General features: G+C 44.7%; 1 protein-coding gene across 2 annotated transcripts in view; it reads right to left on the minus strand.

Annotated features, from left to right (window-relative positions):
• Window positions 1–19474, minus strand: part of MROH1 (maestro heat like repeat family member 1) — a 2508022-nt gene that overhangs the window by 1535182 nt on the left and 953366 nt on the right. For both annotated transcript variants that reach the window (XM_085604508.1, XM_085604507.1), the window contains exon 16: window positions 13732–13772. In XM_085604508.1, the coding sequence (XP_085460634.1) occupies window positions 13732–13772 (41 nt within the window). The remainder of the gene's footprint in view (window positions 1–13731; window positions 13773–19474) is intronic.

Below are 19474 nucleotides of genomic sequence, written 5' to 3' on the forward strand. Positions count from 1 at the left end.
TACAACGTTACTGATGGCGCGGATTGTATAAACAGACTCGCAATTATGTCCTAACTTGTGACATTTGCCAGCAGATTAAACCTTCGACTGCTGCACGCCCACCTCAAACACAGTTGTAGATATCGAATAAACCACTTGGATGTGTTTATTTGGACCACTGCGGTCCTTTCTCCTCTGATACTGCGTATAAGTACATCTTAGCTGCAGTGGATTCATGCACATGTTTTCTATGGGTCTGGCCACAAAGGAGTGCTGATGCTCGAACTGACATCAGGGATTTGCGTGTTTGTGGGAATTTTTGGATGTGGTACCCTCCATTAGGACCAGGGTCCGGCGTTCGCCTCTAAGGTGTACAGGGATGCCATTAGATCTTTGGGGGTCCAAGTCAAATTTTCGTCTCCGTATCGGTCCGAGGGCAATTCTATTGTGGAGCGAATAAACCGTGACTTAAAGCAATCTTTTACAACAAACAAATGATGGACGGAATGCTGACAATGCAGACATTCTCCCCCAGTCAAGAGATCTGGGTTAAATCCATCGTTCTTTTGCCCACTACGCCACCCCAGTTTAGACATGGCCATATGCAAATCAGTCTTGACCCTGTGCCTCATGGGAACAGTCCAGCCCGAACTGCCAAGCCATGTCTTCCCTGGACCGGAATCAAGCATCCTAGGACCGGTTTCTGGCTATCAGCCGTCATCAGCCAGGATAGCTTGACTCCTGTGGCGTAGTGAGCACAGGGTCAAGACTGATTTGCATATGGCCATGTCTAAACTGGGGTGGCGTAGTGGGCAAAAGAACGATGGATTTAACCCAGATCTCTTGACTGGGGGAGAATGTCTGCATTGTCAGCATTCCGTCCATTATTTGTTTGTTGTAACGCTTTTCGCCCTAAGTGGGATGGGTATTCCCAGACGTGGGACCCGTGCTCACTACGCCACTGGAGTCAAGCTATCCTGGCGGATGACGGCTGATAGCCAGAAACCGGTCCTAGGATGCTTGATTCCGGTCCAGGGAAGACATGGCTTGGCAGTTCGGGCTGGACTGTTCCCATGAGGCACAGGGTCAAGACTGATTTGCATATGGCCATGTCTAAACTGGGGTGGCGTAGTGGGCAAAAGAACGATGGATTTAACCCAGATCTCTTGACTGGGGGAGAATGTCTGCATTGTCAGCACTCCGTCCATTTGTTTGTTGTAACGCTTTTCGCCCTAAGTTGGATGGGTATTCCCAGACGTGGGACCCGTGCTCACTACGCCACTGGAGTCAAGCTATCCTGGCTGATGACGGCTGATAGCCAGAAACCGGTCCTAGGATGCTTGATTCCGGTCCAGGCAAGACATGGCTTGGCAGTTCCGGCTGGACTGTTCCCATGAGGCACAGGGTCAAGACTGATTTGCATATGGCCATGTCTAAACTGGGGTGGCGTAGTGGGCAAAAGAACGATGGATTTAACCCAGATCTCTTGACTGGGGGAGAATGTCTGCATTGTCAGCATTCCGTCCATCATTTGCTTGTTGTAATGCTTAAAGCAATCCTTGACAGCTAGGGTTTTAGGTACTGGCAGGAACTGGTTGGCCCGTTTGTATAGAGTTCAACGTGCACTTAATAATCTCCCTAGAAGGTCTCTGCGTTGGCGGACCCCATACGAAATAATCTTTGGCATAAAAAGGTTTGTCCCGGACCTTGATGGTCTAGACATGGCGGAGTCGGCCGCACCCTTTGACGTAGATGATCATTCTGCTGTGTTACAGAATCTACCAGCGACTCGAGACAGTCTTGCAAAGGAACACTTGCCCTCCACAACTGATGCTGCACTTCAGATTCCGGTAGCTGGCTGACTACCTCGAGTTGGAGACCTGGTCCGGGAGAAGTTGGAGAACAAGGAGGAGTTTGGCCCCTCTTATCGTGCACCTGTTCCAGTGCTTGGCGTGCAGGGTACAAGAACAGTCATTTTACCTTCACTACCTGGTCGCAAGGATAACAGGTACATCTCCATTGACAATGTCAAACTACAACGAGTGGCCGATTCTTCTTAGTATGAGTCCAGCTGTCTCTTGTCCAGCAATGCTGAGAAATTCTGTTTTGGCTCCAGCAAATACGAACGGGGCCTGACAATTGCCATCGAGAGGAATACAGTTACTAATCCTTTATTGACTTCACCGGTTGGTGGTCCCCATGAAGATACTGAGTATACCTATCCCACAGATGTGTCGTTGCCTGGTGTTCAATCAAGTGCAGTTGACCAGTCACGTTTTTCATTTGACACTTACTGTACAACATCGAATGCCCCTTCGATAATTTCTATTTTTGCGGTTTGGTTTAAAAGAATTTTTTTTATTCCCTCTTGGACTTACATTTGGCTGGTGCTCATATCTATTTTTTTGTTCATGTCGATTGGATTTGTGGTTGTCTTTTTTCGTCTAGTGAATGGACATTATCTTATAGAAAGATCTGCAAGTAGATTAATTGATGGAACTTTGGCACCCCACTCCTCGTCACACATCATGAAGAGGGACCAGACTTTTGTTAATATTACTGCCTGGCCTGTGTTAGATGGGATTGCACTGTGTTAGATGGGATTGCATAGGATGCTGTAACATTTCAAATTCATGGCCCTACAGAGGTGATTAATATCCCCAATGTACTTTGTGTTTCTATGGGGGATGTTGTGGAACAAAACATACGCTCAGATGATTGGTATGTCCAAGCCATTGAGGCTCTCTTTTCTGATTTGAAATATTATGCTGCTTTTGATGCTGAAGATTTGTACTTAGACTCAGCGAATTATGGAGAGTTATTTTGCTACCAACACTTTGGCAATCATTTCCTGCATAAAGCAAACACATTTAGAAATGTCGCTAATTATACACAATGGGAACATAGTCCAGCTCCCATTGAAGGCATCTCCAAAACTCTAGTGAAAAAATGTACACATTTTACCGATTTCAGTGTATCTAAACCTGAAGCATTTTATTTTAAAATGTCTGCTAAGTCAGCTTCCAAAGTTAGGCTTACACACATTAAATTACTGTATTCAAAGTCCTTTATGCATGAATTAGTTCTAGGGGGCTATGAGCTGTGGAAAGATACCATTGATCTTAAATCCGTTTGGGGTTCTAAAGCCTGGCAAGTCCATGGCACAGAAGCGCTGCATCATGTATGCCTTATTCCCCAACCACATGTTTTTGAATTCTACTATTTTTCAGACCACCTGCTTTGGATTGGCTACTTCTAAAAAGATGAATTCCCTTACTATTCCTGATCTGGGTGCTTATCCTTCCTGGGACAATCACACAGATCTGTCCCTTGATGAATTGCATTCACTAATTACTAATACATCCTTCAATATTTCCAACTTAGATCCCCACGGATGGTTTTTATGGCAAAAAACTTCAGACTCATGTCAACATCGTTTTCTGGGGCTAAGACCAGGCTACACACAGGTTAGGGTTGATCCCCGTTTTGAAACCTCCGTTTCTGTTACTACCTATTCAGTAGGAAAATTATGTGAAAACTGGCTTAAACATTCCACCGTGGCATCAATTAAACTTCATTTGTCCAAATTAACTGACAATGTAGATTTGAATGATTTTGTTAAGGGCCCTGTGGGTGGCAGGTCCAAAAGATGGGTATATGCTATTTACAACCAAGTTTGGAAATTATCTCAAATTGAAGCTGCTTCTAGACTGAGAGCTATTGAGCAAGCAAATTTGGAAAAAGTGCTTGCTGTCATTGATAATAGCATTAACACTCTTTCTTCCAGAATTTACACATTAGATAATATTGTTTCATCGGTGGTGGACATTGTACAAGATGACATGTTTGTTCTATACCATGGTCAAAATCAATTGTGTTCTATAATGTAGTTTGCATGAACTTTACAAACATTGAAGGCTGGGAAAGTTTCCTGGGACTACATGAATACATAGTCTTTATTCCTGCTGTTTAATCTGACTGATAAACAGTTCATGTCCATGAAGGATGCAACATATTCACTATTGCATATTGAAAAGTTGGAACCTTTACCATTCTCTGTGGCCGAATCGAACTCAGCTGTGTGGCTTATCCATGGGTTAATCACGCTACCTTTTCCATTGTTTAAGTTCAGTTCATGTATGAAACACTATGCCTTAGGCAGATATGAACCACAAGATACCGCTTTTCTCCATGAAGTTTGGTCACTCCCATTAACATACAGGTGCCTGAGAGAGGGTAAAGAGGTTTATTTAAAAGGAGAGGAGTGCACTTCCACACCTGATCACTCAGTAGTTTGAAGGAACATCCAATTGCATGGCGCTTGCAACGTGCACGCACCAAATTTGGCTTGCATTTTGAAGGGAAAGCCTGTGCCAGCGATTACACCAACTTTCACGTCATTAGCTAATGGTAGCTATTTACTTTTAAATAATGAGGCGTGTTGCGCACCCGGATGCTAGAATACTATGGAACACTACCTCTGGCCACTTTGAGTGTAGCCTATGGATTGTCCTTCCGGTTCTCATACTTTACTTGTGTGTAACCTGTTTTCCATTGCCTAGATTGTTCATTTGAATGGGCTCTGGATTTGTGCCTGTCAAACACGGCGTCTCCTGCCCCGGATTATGATCGACTGATGAGTCCCTTAGTAGCTCATGAGTTGGACTGTTCTGGTATTGGGATTATGGCCCGTGCAGCTGCGCATTGAATCCTAGGAAATTGGGATATATATGCAGCATCCCATGACTTCCTGGCGCGAGGTTATCTCGAAGAACACGCAAGTTGTCCTCTGATGGTGCTAGAGGTTCCGGCTATCGAAGAACATGTCTTTTCATTTACTGGATTGGATGGCTGAGGATCACAATGACTTCCTCTTGGAGGCTGTTGCGACATATTGTGCTTAAACGTTGATGGATTAAATTGGCTACCGTCTATTTTCTGCACGTGCAAACTTAAAATGTTTGACTTTATTTTTTTGGCTCCAGAATGATCGTTATTTTCCCAACACACAATTTCGAACTTTTCACTACCAATTATACAGATTGGCAATATATGAACTTGGTTCTGTCTCACTCGAACTCTGCGTTCCTACATTGCTTCCCTATTTTGTTCGTGGTCCGATCAAGGGAGGGTGTAGTGAAGACATGGTTTTGCCTGCACACATTGCTATGTTAGCATAAGCGTTTTAGATGTTAACGCCATCTTGCCACTTTGCTGCTTTTGCACACGACACTATAGGTAGCTGTTATTATAAGTAAAACGGTTTGCTTGCTTTTTCTTCACATGAGAACGGTCTGTTTTTCACATCCCTAGACGTGCACCGCCACCTTAGTCTGAACACTGTGTGCAGACCCCGTCAAGGTCAAATAACAATGTCTGCTGTTGAATTCAGGTTCATCGGCCCGCGCTCTAGACACAACAAGCACACAGCTGCAAATATCTGAAACTCGGGTGCCTTTAATATTGCATTGCATGCATGATGCTGGCACTCTTGGAGAAAACCTTTCCAGACACAGAGAGCAGTGCTGATCCTGTGATGTGATTCACCTAAGCTGATCTTGGAGGTATGGGGTTCCCCATTCAAACCTAGAGACCTTCTATTATTATTAAAAAGCAAGCTGATTAGCCAGGGGAGGGTGATACACAAGATATTATAGGTCCTGTTTCCACTATCATTATAATATGATTTCTCCTTTTGTGTTTTATGGAATTGTAACAATGCTGATGGTTTTATTTCTAATCATTTGTTTGCTTATGTTAGCCAAAATACTGCATCTTAGAGCACGTAAACATTTTAAACTTTTCCGTGTCTCTAATTACTCACGTTGTGGACTGATATGAGAACGACGACGAAAAGGTGTTCTTGATTCCCACCATCCCTGAGAGTAACCCAAGTTGCTAGTTCTGGACTGTCTAATCATTGGTAGCTTTGCTGTAGTACGGAGAACGAGTGAGAAACTGATGCTAGTCGGATAGGGGTTCTAGGTACTGAGGTTAGTTTTTTGGTACACCACAATTCACCGAGGTCCTGGTTTCCTGCACATAGTTCTGTGCATGAGCAGATTCCCCGCAACACCAACCAATTTTGTGAGACCCCAGATGCAGTGTGGTCCTAGGTGGAAGCCTACAAGGGGGCGCGCCACCTCTGAGCTCCCAGGCTGAGCTCAGAGCCTCTGGTCAGAGACCCAGGAAGTGGTTCAAACTATCCTCTAAGAGAGCCTCACTGAGGAGACCCTCCTCTTCACAGACTGAGCAAGAGCGCAGGGCGGCTTTGCTCGCTATGGCGGACATAGTATCATCAGATAAGACTGAGACAGGCAAGTACACTTCTTCAGACAATAAATCACTGACTTCTGATGTGGAGGACTTGGCCCAGGGTGGGTCGGTCCTCCCAGTTGTGACCCCCACAATCTGTTGCAGAAATAGTTTTAAAGGCTCTGCTGGATGTTCTTTTTGCAATAAGACTGCAGGTGCTGGACTGAACTGTGTCATACTGGGTCATTGATTGGCTTACTCATGGGCAATGGGGAAAGGGTCAGCGTCATACAAAAGATGTGTGCCTTAGCCGTGGCCCTGGGTTTCATTTGCAGCCCATTGCATCCAGAGGGCACTACCTGGTTGCTATACTGGGTCCTGGGCTGGCGCGTACTTGGGCTTCCAGCCTACTTTGTCTACCCCCCAACTAGATTGCCCCTACTAGGAATCTGAAGGTGGCTGTCTCTTAATGATGTTTTCTTACAGATTTGGGTGACTAGCCGTTACTAGACTGCCCTTGGATGAGGCAGTTTGTAGTTGGGAGATTGTTACTATGTCCTGGTGGTCGTAGATTGATTTATTGTGGCTGGGGGGAGGTTGGTGGCGATGGGTGCCCACTGAGTGGGCAATCTGTTCTATTCTGGGTCATGGGAGACCCTCATTATAACATAACATTGGTGCCTTGGAACATTAGAGGAATGGGCCCTGCCTCCAAACACCATAATATTCACCGGTATCAGCGTCGGCAGGGAGCAAAAATTGTAATGTTACAAAAGACTCATCTCACTGTGGAGGCGGCCACCTGTTTGCGGTGCAGGTGGCGAGGCCAACTTTATGGTACCTCCTACTCTACCTATTCCTGGGGGTGCTACTGTGGATACACACACTATCCACAGTTGCTGTAGTTCTGGTCAAGAGTAGACTGTTGGGCAGAGAGGTCCCACTGGAAAGCGTATATGCTCCGACCTTAGACCAGGTCTCCTTCCTTCTGCGGATGTCTATCCCCCTGTCCTCCTTGGTGGCAGATTATCTTATACTGTGAGGTGATTTTAACTGTGTGGCTAATGTTAAATTTGGATACATTGGGACCGGTCAGATATTTGTAGAATACACCATGGGCTTGACGGGGACTATTCTTATTACTCATATCTCTACAGATTACATACCATGCTTGATGTGTTAGTTTGTTCATCCTCCCTCAGGCTTACATGACCCACACTGAGTATTTGTGGCGCACACGGTCGGCTCACACCCCGCTGCTGTTGACGTTCTGTTCCATCGCCGAACAACCGGTGACTCCAGCTTGGCGTCTTAACTCCTCAATGTTGGAAGACACCTGCTTCAGAGAATCCCTGAAGACGGCCATCTCTGTATACTTTCAGTTTAACCAAGGTACTGGCACTGGTCAACTCGTTGAGTGGGAAGTTTTCAAAGTGGTGTTGAGAGGTTACTGCATGGTGCAGTCTGTTGGGGTCAAGAGGGAATTCAATGGGGAACTTACCTCTCTCGAATGTTGTCTGCATGAATTTGGTAATAGGTTGGGAGCGGATACTATCCAGACACAGTTAACTGAGGTAAATGGCTAATACAATGCTACCCTAGAACGCATCTGGTGTCACCATTTTAGAGATTACCCAGCTGGAGTCCATGATGAGGGTGGTCAAACGGCTGGGCTTTAGGCATGGCTGGTTTTCCCCTGAGTCGAGGTGGACACCCATTAATCAGATCTTATCAAATGGGGGCACTCTGCTCTATTCTTCTGGGGCTAATAATGCAGCCTTTCCCGCATATTATTAAAATCTTTACTGGTATCCGGAGGCGGTTTTGCTGGAGACCACTGTAAACTTTGTGGCACTGTTGCCTTTGCGCACTCTCAACCCTGCTCTTCGAGAGGATTTGAGGGGCCCTGTGACAGTACAAGAGATCCGCTCGGACATCAAGGACATGGCTACTGGAAAAACCACTGGCTTGGATGGGTTACTAGCGGAATTTTAATCCACAATTGCTCCCGCTCGGACTCCAGGAATAGAGGCCTTATATACCAAATTGGTGTGTCTGAGCACACTGCCTGATTCAACCAGAGACATACTGATGGTCCCACTTTCCAAGACAAAGACATTGGGCACGCGCACAACTGAATTTCACCCTCTGTCCATGTTAAAAACGGACTTTAAGATCTTTAGCAAAGTGGTGGTAATCCGGTTGCTGCCTCATATGCCCAGTCTCATTCATGAAGACCAGAATGGGTTTATTCTGAACAGATCCACCTCCAAAAATCTCCACTGGTTATGTCATGTAGTATACCATCAGGAAATGAGCCTCTGTCCAGAAGCCCTTATTTTGTGGGTGGACCTGGAGAAGGCGTTTGATTCGGTGCAATGGAACTACCTCCATGCCACTATGGTTAAGATGGGGCTAGGAGATGGCTGGATAAAATGGGTTCGCCTATTATACACGAATCACACAGCAAGGGTTATGACTTGTGGTGCTGTCTCTACCCAGTACGGAGTACACTGGGCACCAGGCAGGGGTGCCTCCTGTCTCCTCTTATGCTTGCCTTTCCCACTGAGCTGCTGGTGGAGCTCTTCCGACAGAAGGGTGCAGGTAATGGGCTGGTCATAGAGGGTAGGGAGATTATTTGCAGTTGCTGTATTTGGTGGACGGTCAACAGGGGGTTGAGAATGCGCTGATGCTACTAGGCAACTTCGCGGTACTTGCTGGCCTCCAAGTTAATGAGGCTAAAACGCACCTATTTCCCAAGACGACAGTGGCAGCACAGCCGCCTGTTATACACCCGGGGCTTATTTGGTCACTAAGGTCCTTTCGATATTTAGGAATTCAGGCGTTTCATGCATTAGATGACCTTAAAGAGGATAACCTAGGACCGGCAACTGCTTCCCAGTGTACAGTTCTGACAATCCCTGAAACTGCCAGTAATGTCTTGAATCTCTCTATCCAAGATGATTGTGCTACCTAGTCTTTTTTATTATCTCCCCGTCAGGATACAGTGCACCTAATTTAACCACTTGGACACACTACTCCTAGAATTAATATGGGATGGAGGGTGCCCCAGAGCCTTCCTAGTGATACTCCAGAGAATCCCTGGGGCAGGGGCCTTGGTGCCCCTGAATTTGAATTATACTATTAGGCAGCCCAACTTCAGTGGATAGCCCAGTGGTTGGATGGGGAAGGCCTCGAGACACTAGGACCCATCGGGTTGGCTAGCAATTAGGAGACTCTGTTAGCTAAGCTCATTGATTGAAAAGTGGTTATCCCACTATCAAGAGTGTTGCTGACAGTGGCATTACAGTGCTGGCAGAGATGCTTGCGGGGGAAAGCTGGGACTTCTTTATATGCACCAGCTATGCCGTTGGTAGGGATGCTTCATGGTGACCTTCCCTCTCCCTTTACAGGACAACCGTTATCTGCATGGACAGCAGCGGGCCTGATCATGGTGGGTGATTGTTACCAGCTGAGGGTACTTATTACACTGGACGACTTGACACAATATGAGTTACTCCTTGGCCAGTTCTTGACCGATCATTCTTTAGTACAGACATTTGGAGAACTCGAGACTCATACGTTCCTTCAGGTGCTGGTGTCCCTGTCCTCCACACAACACCTGGTGAAGTGGCTCTTTAGGACACAACTGGAGCTAACCATGATGCCATTGCTGAGGTCTCAGGAGAGGTGGGGAGCGTTATTGGGTAGAGACCATCTGGACCCAGAGTGGGGTAAGATTGCGGCGCGCCCTAGGCATATTTCTAGGAACACTAGGTTCATGTATGTTGAATTTAATTATATACACATTACCTACATGACCCCCCCACCTCATTGACTGCAGGTCATAAATGGAGGAGCGCTGAGGGTTTGCCCCTGGTGCACAGAGGGCTTATGGTGCAGAGTTGCCTGGGGCCGTGAGTAATTTGGGATACAGTGGTTGCCGCGCTCAATGGGGTGCTGGACCATGCACTCCCCTGCACAGTTAAGGTATACCTCTTAGGATTATTCCTCAGACCCAAGGCGAGCAAAGTTGGAACCAGATTTGTGGATCTGGCCTTAGTGTTGGCTAGAAAATGGATAGCGATGCAGTGGTGGGCCGGAATAGGCCAGAAGGTTGTGGTGTGGGAGAAGGATGTTGACATATGGGCCAAGGCAAAGGAGCGAACACGGGGAATACGACAATGCACACTGAGTGGCCATTGGGCAGTAGGGCTCAAGGCCTAGGATGGCAGAGGAGACGACAGTGCCTGGGAATAGCCCCCCCGTGGGATGGGAAAACTGGTGGCTCTCCTCGTAACATCATGGGCGACTAGTAAACGCAATTTGACTAAGATATAGACATGGACGCTCATGGGGCAGTGCATGAGGCCCCTCTGAGACGTGTAACACAGCCCTGAAGAAGTGGTGGTTGTCCCCCACCCAGTACCCCCCTTCCCGATGTGTCGGCCCTGTTAATCACTCTAAGTAGTTGCGTGGTTGTTCAGGCAGATGTGTTGTCTTGGGTACCCCCAGCCTCTCACTCCCCAGCCTGCTGGAATAAATAACGTGGGACCCCATGAGCCGTGAAAGAACTACAACGGGTCCCTGTATGTTTCCCTGGCGTACTGACCCTTAGGACTCTTCTTTGTTGTTTTTTTCTTTACTTTAACTTTTTTGCTGTTCAATCTTTTTTACGCAATATGGCATTGATGGGCTTAGTTCTACAGCGCCCATTGATTAGCACATATATAGAGCAATACATCGTTACAGACCGGATAAAAGACCCAAATAGTCGATGCCTGACATATTACCCAGCAATATGAGTCACGCATGATAAAGCCGGGCTTGGAGGATGCAGGAAACACAAAGGGAAAACAAAAATGTTACTTGCTTGATGTTTGCACCACAGTATGATTAATGTCTACGGAAGCAAAATATTATGTTACCATGTATTTTATGTTACCGATTAGGTTGGCATGATGGTGGAATGGAAACTGGTTGACTAAATGTGTACAATGTACAAAATCTCCCTCTTCTATGCATTTTTGTATCACTATAATCAAATGCCAATATAAATGTTTTTTTGTTGTTTTTTAAAATCGATTTTCCATTCGTCTTTCTATGCAAGGTTACCTATCTATATAAACCTCTCCATCGGTCTCTGTGAGACGCTATAGGTTTTGCAGGCCTCTCTATTTATCAATCTTTTCAACCATCTCTATTTGTAAAAAAAGATTTACAAAAACATTGCAAAAAATCATTAGCAAAGGTAAGAGGCTGGCAGTTAACACCAGATCGACGGCCTTTATTTTCTTTTTAGGTCCAGTGTTAGTTTGACCTTTTGATTTTAACAAAAAAATGTGTATAACATATTTACTTATAGAGGCTTTCAACCACACTTCATTCATAATTCTGTTGTTGTGTCATTTACATTTTTCTTCCACACACAGCCCACTTCAGCCATTGTCTGACTTCACTGTGAGCTACAACATGCACCCCTTTCACAAAGAGTTAATCTACACACAAAGTAGTTCCCTTCAATGGAGGGGCAACTATGGGAACATGACCTTTTTGGACAAAAAAATATGTTTCCTTTACTCAATGTTTTTTAGATTAATGAGGGCTCGTTTATTTCCCCAACAATGGCAGAACCATGAAAGAATAAACAAGAACTGCTGAAGTCAAAAAGCTGGCAACCAATGCCAGACCTCTTGGCTTTGCCAATGCATGTTTCTAGAGGAACACCTCAGTCCTCTGAAAAAGAGGTTGGATTGGATTAGGCGTAAAGCACTAACATGAGGGCAATTGGTCACTTAAGGTTTAGATCTAAGCGGAAAAAATAATCTATCATTTGGTCACTGAGTGTCGGAAGGTTTTTGGTCATTTATCGCTGTAAACTGCACATGAAGGGGAACCGGCTATAGATCAGTTTCAGATTACAAAGAAACTTTTATTTTTTTTATTTTTTTAAAAAGGTATTTTGAGGGGTAAAATATCTTGGTAGCACAAAGACTTAAGTTCTTTGCTAGAGCTCAGGATCCAGAGAAGCCCCTGTAATGGTTCTGAATGTCTTAGCCGGTTCTTGCAAATCCAAAGATTTTACACAACATATATCAGAGACCATGTGGTTGCAAGTTGCAATTCTAATATAGCCTTATAGCCCGCCGTAGTGGGCTATCCCGGCCATTAAAGGTGTGCTCCAGCGTTAACAAGGGAGCGGGACTTCAATGGCCGGTATAGCCCAGCTAAGAAGGGCTATAAGGTTGTTAAAACATTCTGCCACTAGAGGGCAGAATGTTCTAACAAATAAAACAAAGGCCTCTCTGGAGCAGGCCTTTAATGGCCGGTACAGGCCGCTACTGCGGGCTATAAGGTTATAGTAGTGTGAGTCAACTGAATGACAATCAAAAAAGGGGTCAATTGAATATGCATAGGAAACAGCTAAATAATACTACTAGAATCAAAACCAATGCTTGTTACAAGTGTGGTTCCTACACACAGATAGCACTTACACTGTCATTGGTTAAGTCAGTAGAGGGTGTGAAATTGGGTCAAAATATGAAGGCGTGCTAGAAATGAGGTTGTTGGGTGAGTATGGTTCCTTCAGTTAGAGGAATGCAAGCAATACACCTAACATTGTCCGATTGTTCAGTCTTCAACTGCACCTTTTGCAAAGCGTAGCCAGGGAGATCCAAAAATAAATCCCACTGGCCCCCATTACTCTGGCTTACTCCCACACACCATGCATGTACAAACAGGTTATAAATATCAACATGCTTAACACAATTGGAATATTAGCGCTAAGGAGTAGGTAAGCGTGCAGAAGCTGAACTTTACACGAGTGGCATAGTGGCCTCTACTACAGTAACTCAGATAAAAGGTCTGGTCACCCTAATAATTTTCAAAACACAAAATGCTGCCACTACCGTTCTGCAAGCTAAACCCATGGCCGGGACAGACATCACTGTCAATAAAGGAGTTCATGCCTGGTATACCCCTTCAGGTCGCAAGACAAGCCCAGGCGCTGCTCATCGTTTGGGACAGGCCTAGGCCTCTGCGCACACACACCAGAGTTGCAGGACACCTGGGACAAATCGAAAGGTCAGGATACCAGCTACATGCAATTGAGCAGGGGAACACATCTATTTACCATGCAAAGGACGGTCGCCCACTCAGGTCACAAGGATGCATGCATGTTTCTGGTCCCACCAATGGAAGGCAGAGATTGCCACAATATAAACTGACAGAGCCAGGTTTTAACAGTAGGTGTAAATTCGATGTACTTGGAGGGATGTGGCAAAATGCATAATCTAAGAAAAGTGAAAAACAGTCAATGCAGGGTAACAGCCACTGTCAAATGAGCACCCCTTACAGGTGTCAAAAACGGTAATAAGATCTAAGTATTACAGTGACAAACTAGTGGTACACCCTTTATTCTCACTGTTGTCATGTCTCTTAAATATAAAAGATGCACTTAACCCAATTCATAAAACATTTAAATTCACCATTACTTACCAATAGCCTTGTGGTCAGAGCATAGGGAGAAGGTAGGTTCACTGTAAACACAAATTCAGAGACATTCAGTTAAATTGAGAACATCCACTGTATCTACTTATAGTGTACCACTAATAAAATGACACAGCGAAATAGGGATATAGGAATCATGATGTCAAAAAACAATAAGATAAGGGTATTATCACATTCATACACTGTTAAAAATCTTTCCCACTGCTGGAGAGGATCCCGGAACCCTTAACTGCACATATGTACCAATAAAGGTACCCTTATCTCTTATGAGAGGGAGGAATCCAGCATGCAGTGCACATACAAACACCATCTCCTCAATTTTTTCACCCACATGAAGATGGCTAGATTGTTCACCTATTTATCTGAAAAGGATTTCCCTGCATAGGGACAGTTTCATAGTTAGAGACTTTTTTACCAGCATGAGGTCCTAATCATATCACAGTGTGCTTGTAATGGATGAATATGGCTGCTGCTGTTACTGCTACTACTACATACTGCTGTAAGCATGCATGGTTGAAAGAGAGGCCTTTCCCAACCGGAAACTGTACAAAAACAGACTCTGTGAGTGCGTGCACAATGTGGCAATCAGGATATTGTCTGAACAAAGGAAATTAATCTGCTTTACTGATGTTCAGAAGAACGCAAGAACCTAGATAAGGAAGGGTATGCACCTGTTAGACTTACCAGCTGCTTTAAACAACCTAATCCTGCTAATAATGCACTGAAACACATTCTGAGTTATTCTGGGAGGCCAGGGGCAAGTAGCGCCACAAGGTCTCAGCCATTCAGATGCTGAAACAGATTCTGGGCCTTGACGAGCCGGTAGTGGACCATGTAGGTCAACGGTAGTCGTCAGCCTTGCAGCGACATATTGCCACCTTGAACAGTGTCTTCGTAATGAAGTTGTGGAAATCGAAAATATTTGCTGTTAGCATGAGCTGAAGCCATCTTGTTTGCAGCATCCATTTTGTTAGCCTTGTGATTCTGCCGTCTTCAATGTTGCCTGCTTTTCTATTCTGCTTGAGTCATCAACCTTAGTTAACTCCTTCTGTACTGAGCCAGAGCAATGTATGAGCTCAGAAAGGCCTGTAGCTGCTAGATTGCACCTGTTTGAGAATGTAACTATTATATCCTGCTGATGTAAGCAGTTCTGTTTCCTCTCCCACTTTGCTGACTAAGTGATATTCATCAGCCCATGTTTGTCAGTATCTATTCCTGTGTAGGCCGGTAGCTTCTATTTGTAACTGCATACTTACTCTGCAACAAACTGTGTATAAAAGGTCCATGGTCTCTGTATTCCATGAACTACCTCCTACAGCGCCTGAGGGTGTTGTATTGATGTAGGCGCACTCATGAGTGATTAATAAACTTGTTATTTTGAATTCCAGCTTCATTACCAATCTCTTCTTTTTTAGTCTCAGGACCCGTGGACAAACTTAAGGGTGAACCCTGCACCGGTGTGCCCCTGAAAAGGCACATTTCCAAAGTTTGGCGCCCACCGTGGGGCTCGTCAGAGACGCGGCCGTCCAAAGGAGTGGTCTTGACGGAGGAATGGAATCTTACTGAGGAGACGCCCTGCACGAGAAGACCTTTTGTCTTTGCAGACTAAAGTGCTTTTCCGGTTTTCCCGATTTGACCCTCCAGGTGGTGGCCGGTCCCGACTGAGATCTCCTTTAGCGCAAGTTTTACAGTGACCATTAGGTCGACCAAGAGATTGGCAGTTGGAGGTTGGAGACTTTTGTTTGGTAAGGTCGCTGAACGGCACTCTTGATTTTGGATTTGCTTGGCTAAGATTCTGGTTTTGTTTGTTTACTGCAATAAATAAAGGCAGATAATGTGGAGATTTTTCTCTACTTTGATATATCTGGGATAAGTAATATTTCACTACAATTTGATAGCATGCCTGCTCCTAGCACACTTCGTCGGTTGTGTTGTTGTCTTGGTGGTACCAAAGTGGATTTAGAAAGTAGTCAGCTGGCTCCCCTAGAGGGGACACCTAATAGGCATAAGTACATTAAATATGGTATTTCTTCCATAATGTATAGTACACTATGGAACAAATACACGAAAAAGGATCCTGATTTACGATGGCCTGTGAATGGGTAATTTGATTTTAAAAAGATTCAGTATGTAGAGCAGTGTTTGTTTAAGCATAAGAGTCAACAAGATATGTTTGATTGCGTACGAATGTGGGAGAAAGAAGTGCAAGAAAGTGAGGAAAGAAGAAGCTATAGCAGAAAAAGAACAGCGAAAAACAATATATGAAAAAGCATTGGAATTGAAATATAAGGAGATGAAGGAAATAAAGGAAAAAGAATATGGGGAGTGTCATTTAGAGGTAACTGGCCAGTACCCTAATTATGCACCCAATTTATCCCATCCTTAATAGACCTCAAGATGGTTCGACCTCCACCCTCATGTAAATTCCCTAGTGCCCCTGAGAATGAGGGTTCTGATGAGGAGCATTTGTCTTCAGAAGAAAAAGATGAAGATAAGCAAGATGGGCAGAAGAGTCGCTCTACTTTGACTACTGTAGGCAAGGCCACTCTTCGATCCGCTGCTCGTAAGCAGTTTGTGGGAGTGCCTCTGCTCCAGAACTCGTAGCAATGATTCAGCAGTGGAAAGATTTAGAGCAGTTATATTTTGCAGAGACGTTTACTTGGGAAGTAATACTCAGTTTTAGAAACCATTCTGATGATTTAGAGCTCTCTGATATAAATTCTAATTATAAACAATTAAGTGATGGCACCTTTCTACCTTCACAGGTGCCTGATCTCATTAGGCGAGTGGTTAAATTGCGCAGTGAGATGTTCCGTCTGCGAGAGAAAAAAGCAGCTGGTAAAACAACAAATGAACAAACAGTTCAGACCCCGGAGCGACAAGAGGGAGCTACGGGGACAGATAAAGATAGTAGTGATATTGAAGTTACTATAAAACCCATGCGTGAAGCAGCACCTCTATGTTCCCCCAAAGGGAGCGGGAACGAATGATAAAGATTCAGATGATGCAAAGGAATATTTTGTTTATAATTGGGTAGAGCAGACATTATGGCTCTTAAAGCTGCTTTGCCCGACCCAAGGAAAAACCCGGCCACTTTTTATGAAGAAGTGGAAGGAGCTATTAGCTCCTATACTATGACTCTGCCAGATATTGCCATGGTTTTTGGACTTATTTTGCCCCCCGATATGTGGAGATCAATTCGGAAGGTAGATGATAATGTAGCCTGTGGTGATACTTGGGTGCATTTAGAGCAAAAAGATGCGGCTAGAGAGCCTGCGCAGAAACCACGACAGGAGATATTAGATCTTCCCTAAGAAAATAGATTGGACTACATTAGCGGCTTGTAAACAGAAGGCGGATGAGTCAGTTTCTGATTTCTTTACACGATATGAAGAGACACACCATGATTTTAGTGGGCAGTCGTTGGCAGATGATACGGGTAAGCATCTGTTCGTCGACCAATTTGTCGCTAATATGTTCCCAGAAATAGCTAGTCGCCTAGAGGCCAGCGAGAGTTCATGGACTAAGTCTTCCCCCGTCTCCCTTTTGACTATGGCTCAGTATTATGAGCTACAGGAATTGGAAGCAAAAGGCAAGGAGGATAAAAAAGGTTAAGGATCTAAAAACAAAAGTTGTGTTGGCTCTAGTCTATGGTCCCTCATTTAGAGGTGGTGGTAGAGGTGGAAGTGCGATGTATCGCCCTGGTGTACCCCCTTTCCCTCGAGCAACTTTGTCTACTGATCAGTGTGCTTAGTGTAAAGAAATAGAACATTGGCGTGCTGTGTGCCCCCTTTTGCAAGGTCAGCAGTATCAGCAGGGTAGGGGAAGTATGAGAAGCCACCCAGGGAACACAGGAAATGGGGGAGGCATGGATAATCGTACCAGAATTGAGGCAGTTGAACACAATCCAAATTCTTTTAATACCTTTGATAGACAAAACCAATACCAAATGTCCGATTATTCGGCTGATGGTCCTAAGGATTCTGATTATGCATAGGAATGCGTAGGATGGGGCGAGGAACCGGTTGAGGTCCCAGTAGAAGGGTCCCTATGTTGATGCAAACGTCTTGGGTTCTACTAATCAGTTTCTGGTTGATACAGGAGCTACTCGTAGTGCCCTGTCTGAACAATTGGTTCCTAGGGCTCCCCTGTCAGGCACAATGATAACATCAATAGGACACCTACACTTAGCCCACTGTCACAGCCACTTGCATTTAGTCTTGATAAATTCACTGCTACATGTCCTTTTCTGCTTTCCCCTAACACACCGGATAACATTGTGGGTATCGATATGCTCAAACATTTTCGTGCTACAATATGTTGTTTCCCAGAGGATGTGTGTGTTATTTTAAATAACTATCCAATGGTTGAGAGGTCTTGTCTTATTAAAGAGGATATTGCTTTGGCATTGTTACCTAGTACCTTGTGGGCTACATCAAATACCGATGCGGGACAAATGGTTATCCCACCAGTACATATTCAAGTGAAAGAAGGTGCTACTTTGCCTCGACTGCCCCAATATAAAATATTTCGGGAGGGCGAAGAAGCATTGATACACATTGTTCAGGATTTGATTAAGGTGGGGGTTGTGGAAGAAGTCCCTTACAATACCTGTAATAGCCCTATTATTCCTATTTTGAAAAAAGACGGATTCTAGAATCTATAGATTCATCATTGACTTGTGAGAGGTTAACAAGATCGTAGTGCCCCAATATCCAGTAGTCTCTGACATCACAACACTTCTTACTATGGTTCCTCCTACTGCAACTACATTGTGTGATCGATTTGAAGAATGCATTCTTCGAGACCTATTCATCCTGACAGCCGTTATTTGTTCGGCTTCACTTTGAATAATCGATCATTCAGATTCTGTAGAGCTCTACAAGGGTATACAGAGTTCTAGCATTTATAGCCAGGCATTGAAAAGGCAGCTTGATTCTTTCCCTGTGCCAAAAGGGGTGGCACTTATTCAATAGGTCGATGACATCTTGTTGGCTGCGGATACCCCTGAACAGTGTGAAGAAGGAACACTTATTGCTATAATTTCTTGCCTCTCATCACCACAAAGTCTCTTGGAAGAAATTGCAATATTGTAGACAGCAGTATACGCATTTAGGTCACCTCCTGTCTAAGGAGGGACGTGTACTTACACCGATCGCATTCAAGCTATTTTAGACACACCTGTGCCCCGTACTCAAAAGGATGTTCGTGCACTGATTGGCCTTACTTCTTTCTGTAGGCAGTGGATCCCTAGCTTTTCTCACATTGTTAAACCTTTGATGGCCCTTTTGACTAAAGACACTCCGATGCCCCCCCCATGGACTAATGAATGCCAGCATGCTTTCCAACAATTGCGTCAAGCTCTTTGTTCTGCACCAGTATTAGGAACTCCAGACTACACTAAGGCTTTCACACTCTATATACACAAGAGTGGCGGTTGTGCTCTCAGTTTTAATACAGACACATGGTGATAAGCAGCGCCCTTGTGCATATTTCTCAGCTGTCCTTGATCCAGTCGCCCATGCGCTGCCTGGGTGTTTTCGAGCTGTGGTGGCAACAGCTGTGTCCATAGGTCAAAGTGAGGGGATAGTCTTGTTACACAGATTGCTTGTGCTAGTACCCCAATCAGTTAATGCTCTTTTTAAATCAAACGAAAACACAACATTTGACTAGTGCCCGCTTGACAGGATATGAATTGACACTTTTGGCTCCTCACATCACACTGAAAAGA

The sequence above is a fragment of the Triturus cristatus genome, chromosome 5_1 (assembly GCF_964204655.1).
Source record: "Triturus cristatus chromosome 5_1, aTriCri1.1, whole genome shotgun sequence".
Classification (NCBI taxonomy): Eukaryota; Metazoa; Chordata; class Amphibia; order Caudata; family Salamandridae; genus Triturus; species Triturus cristatus.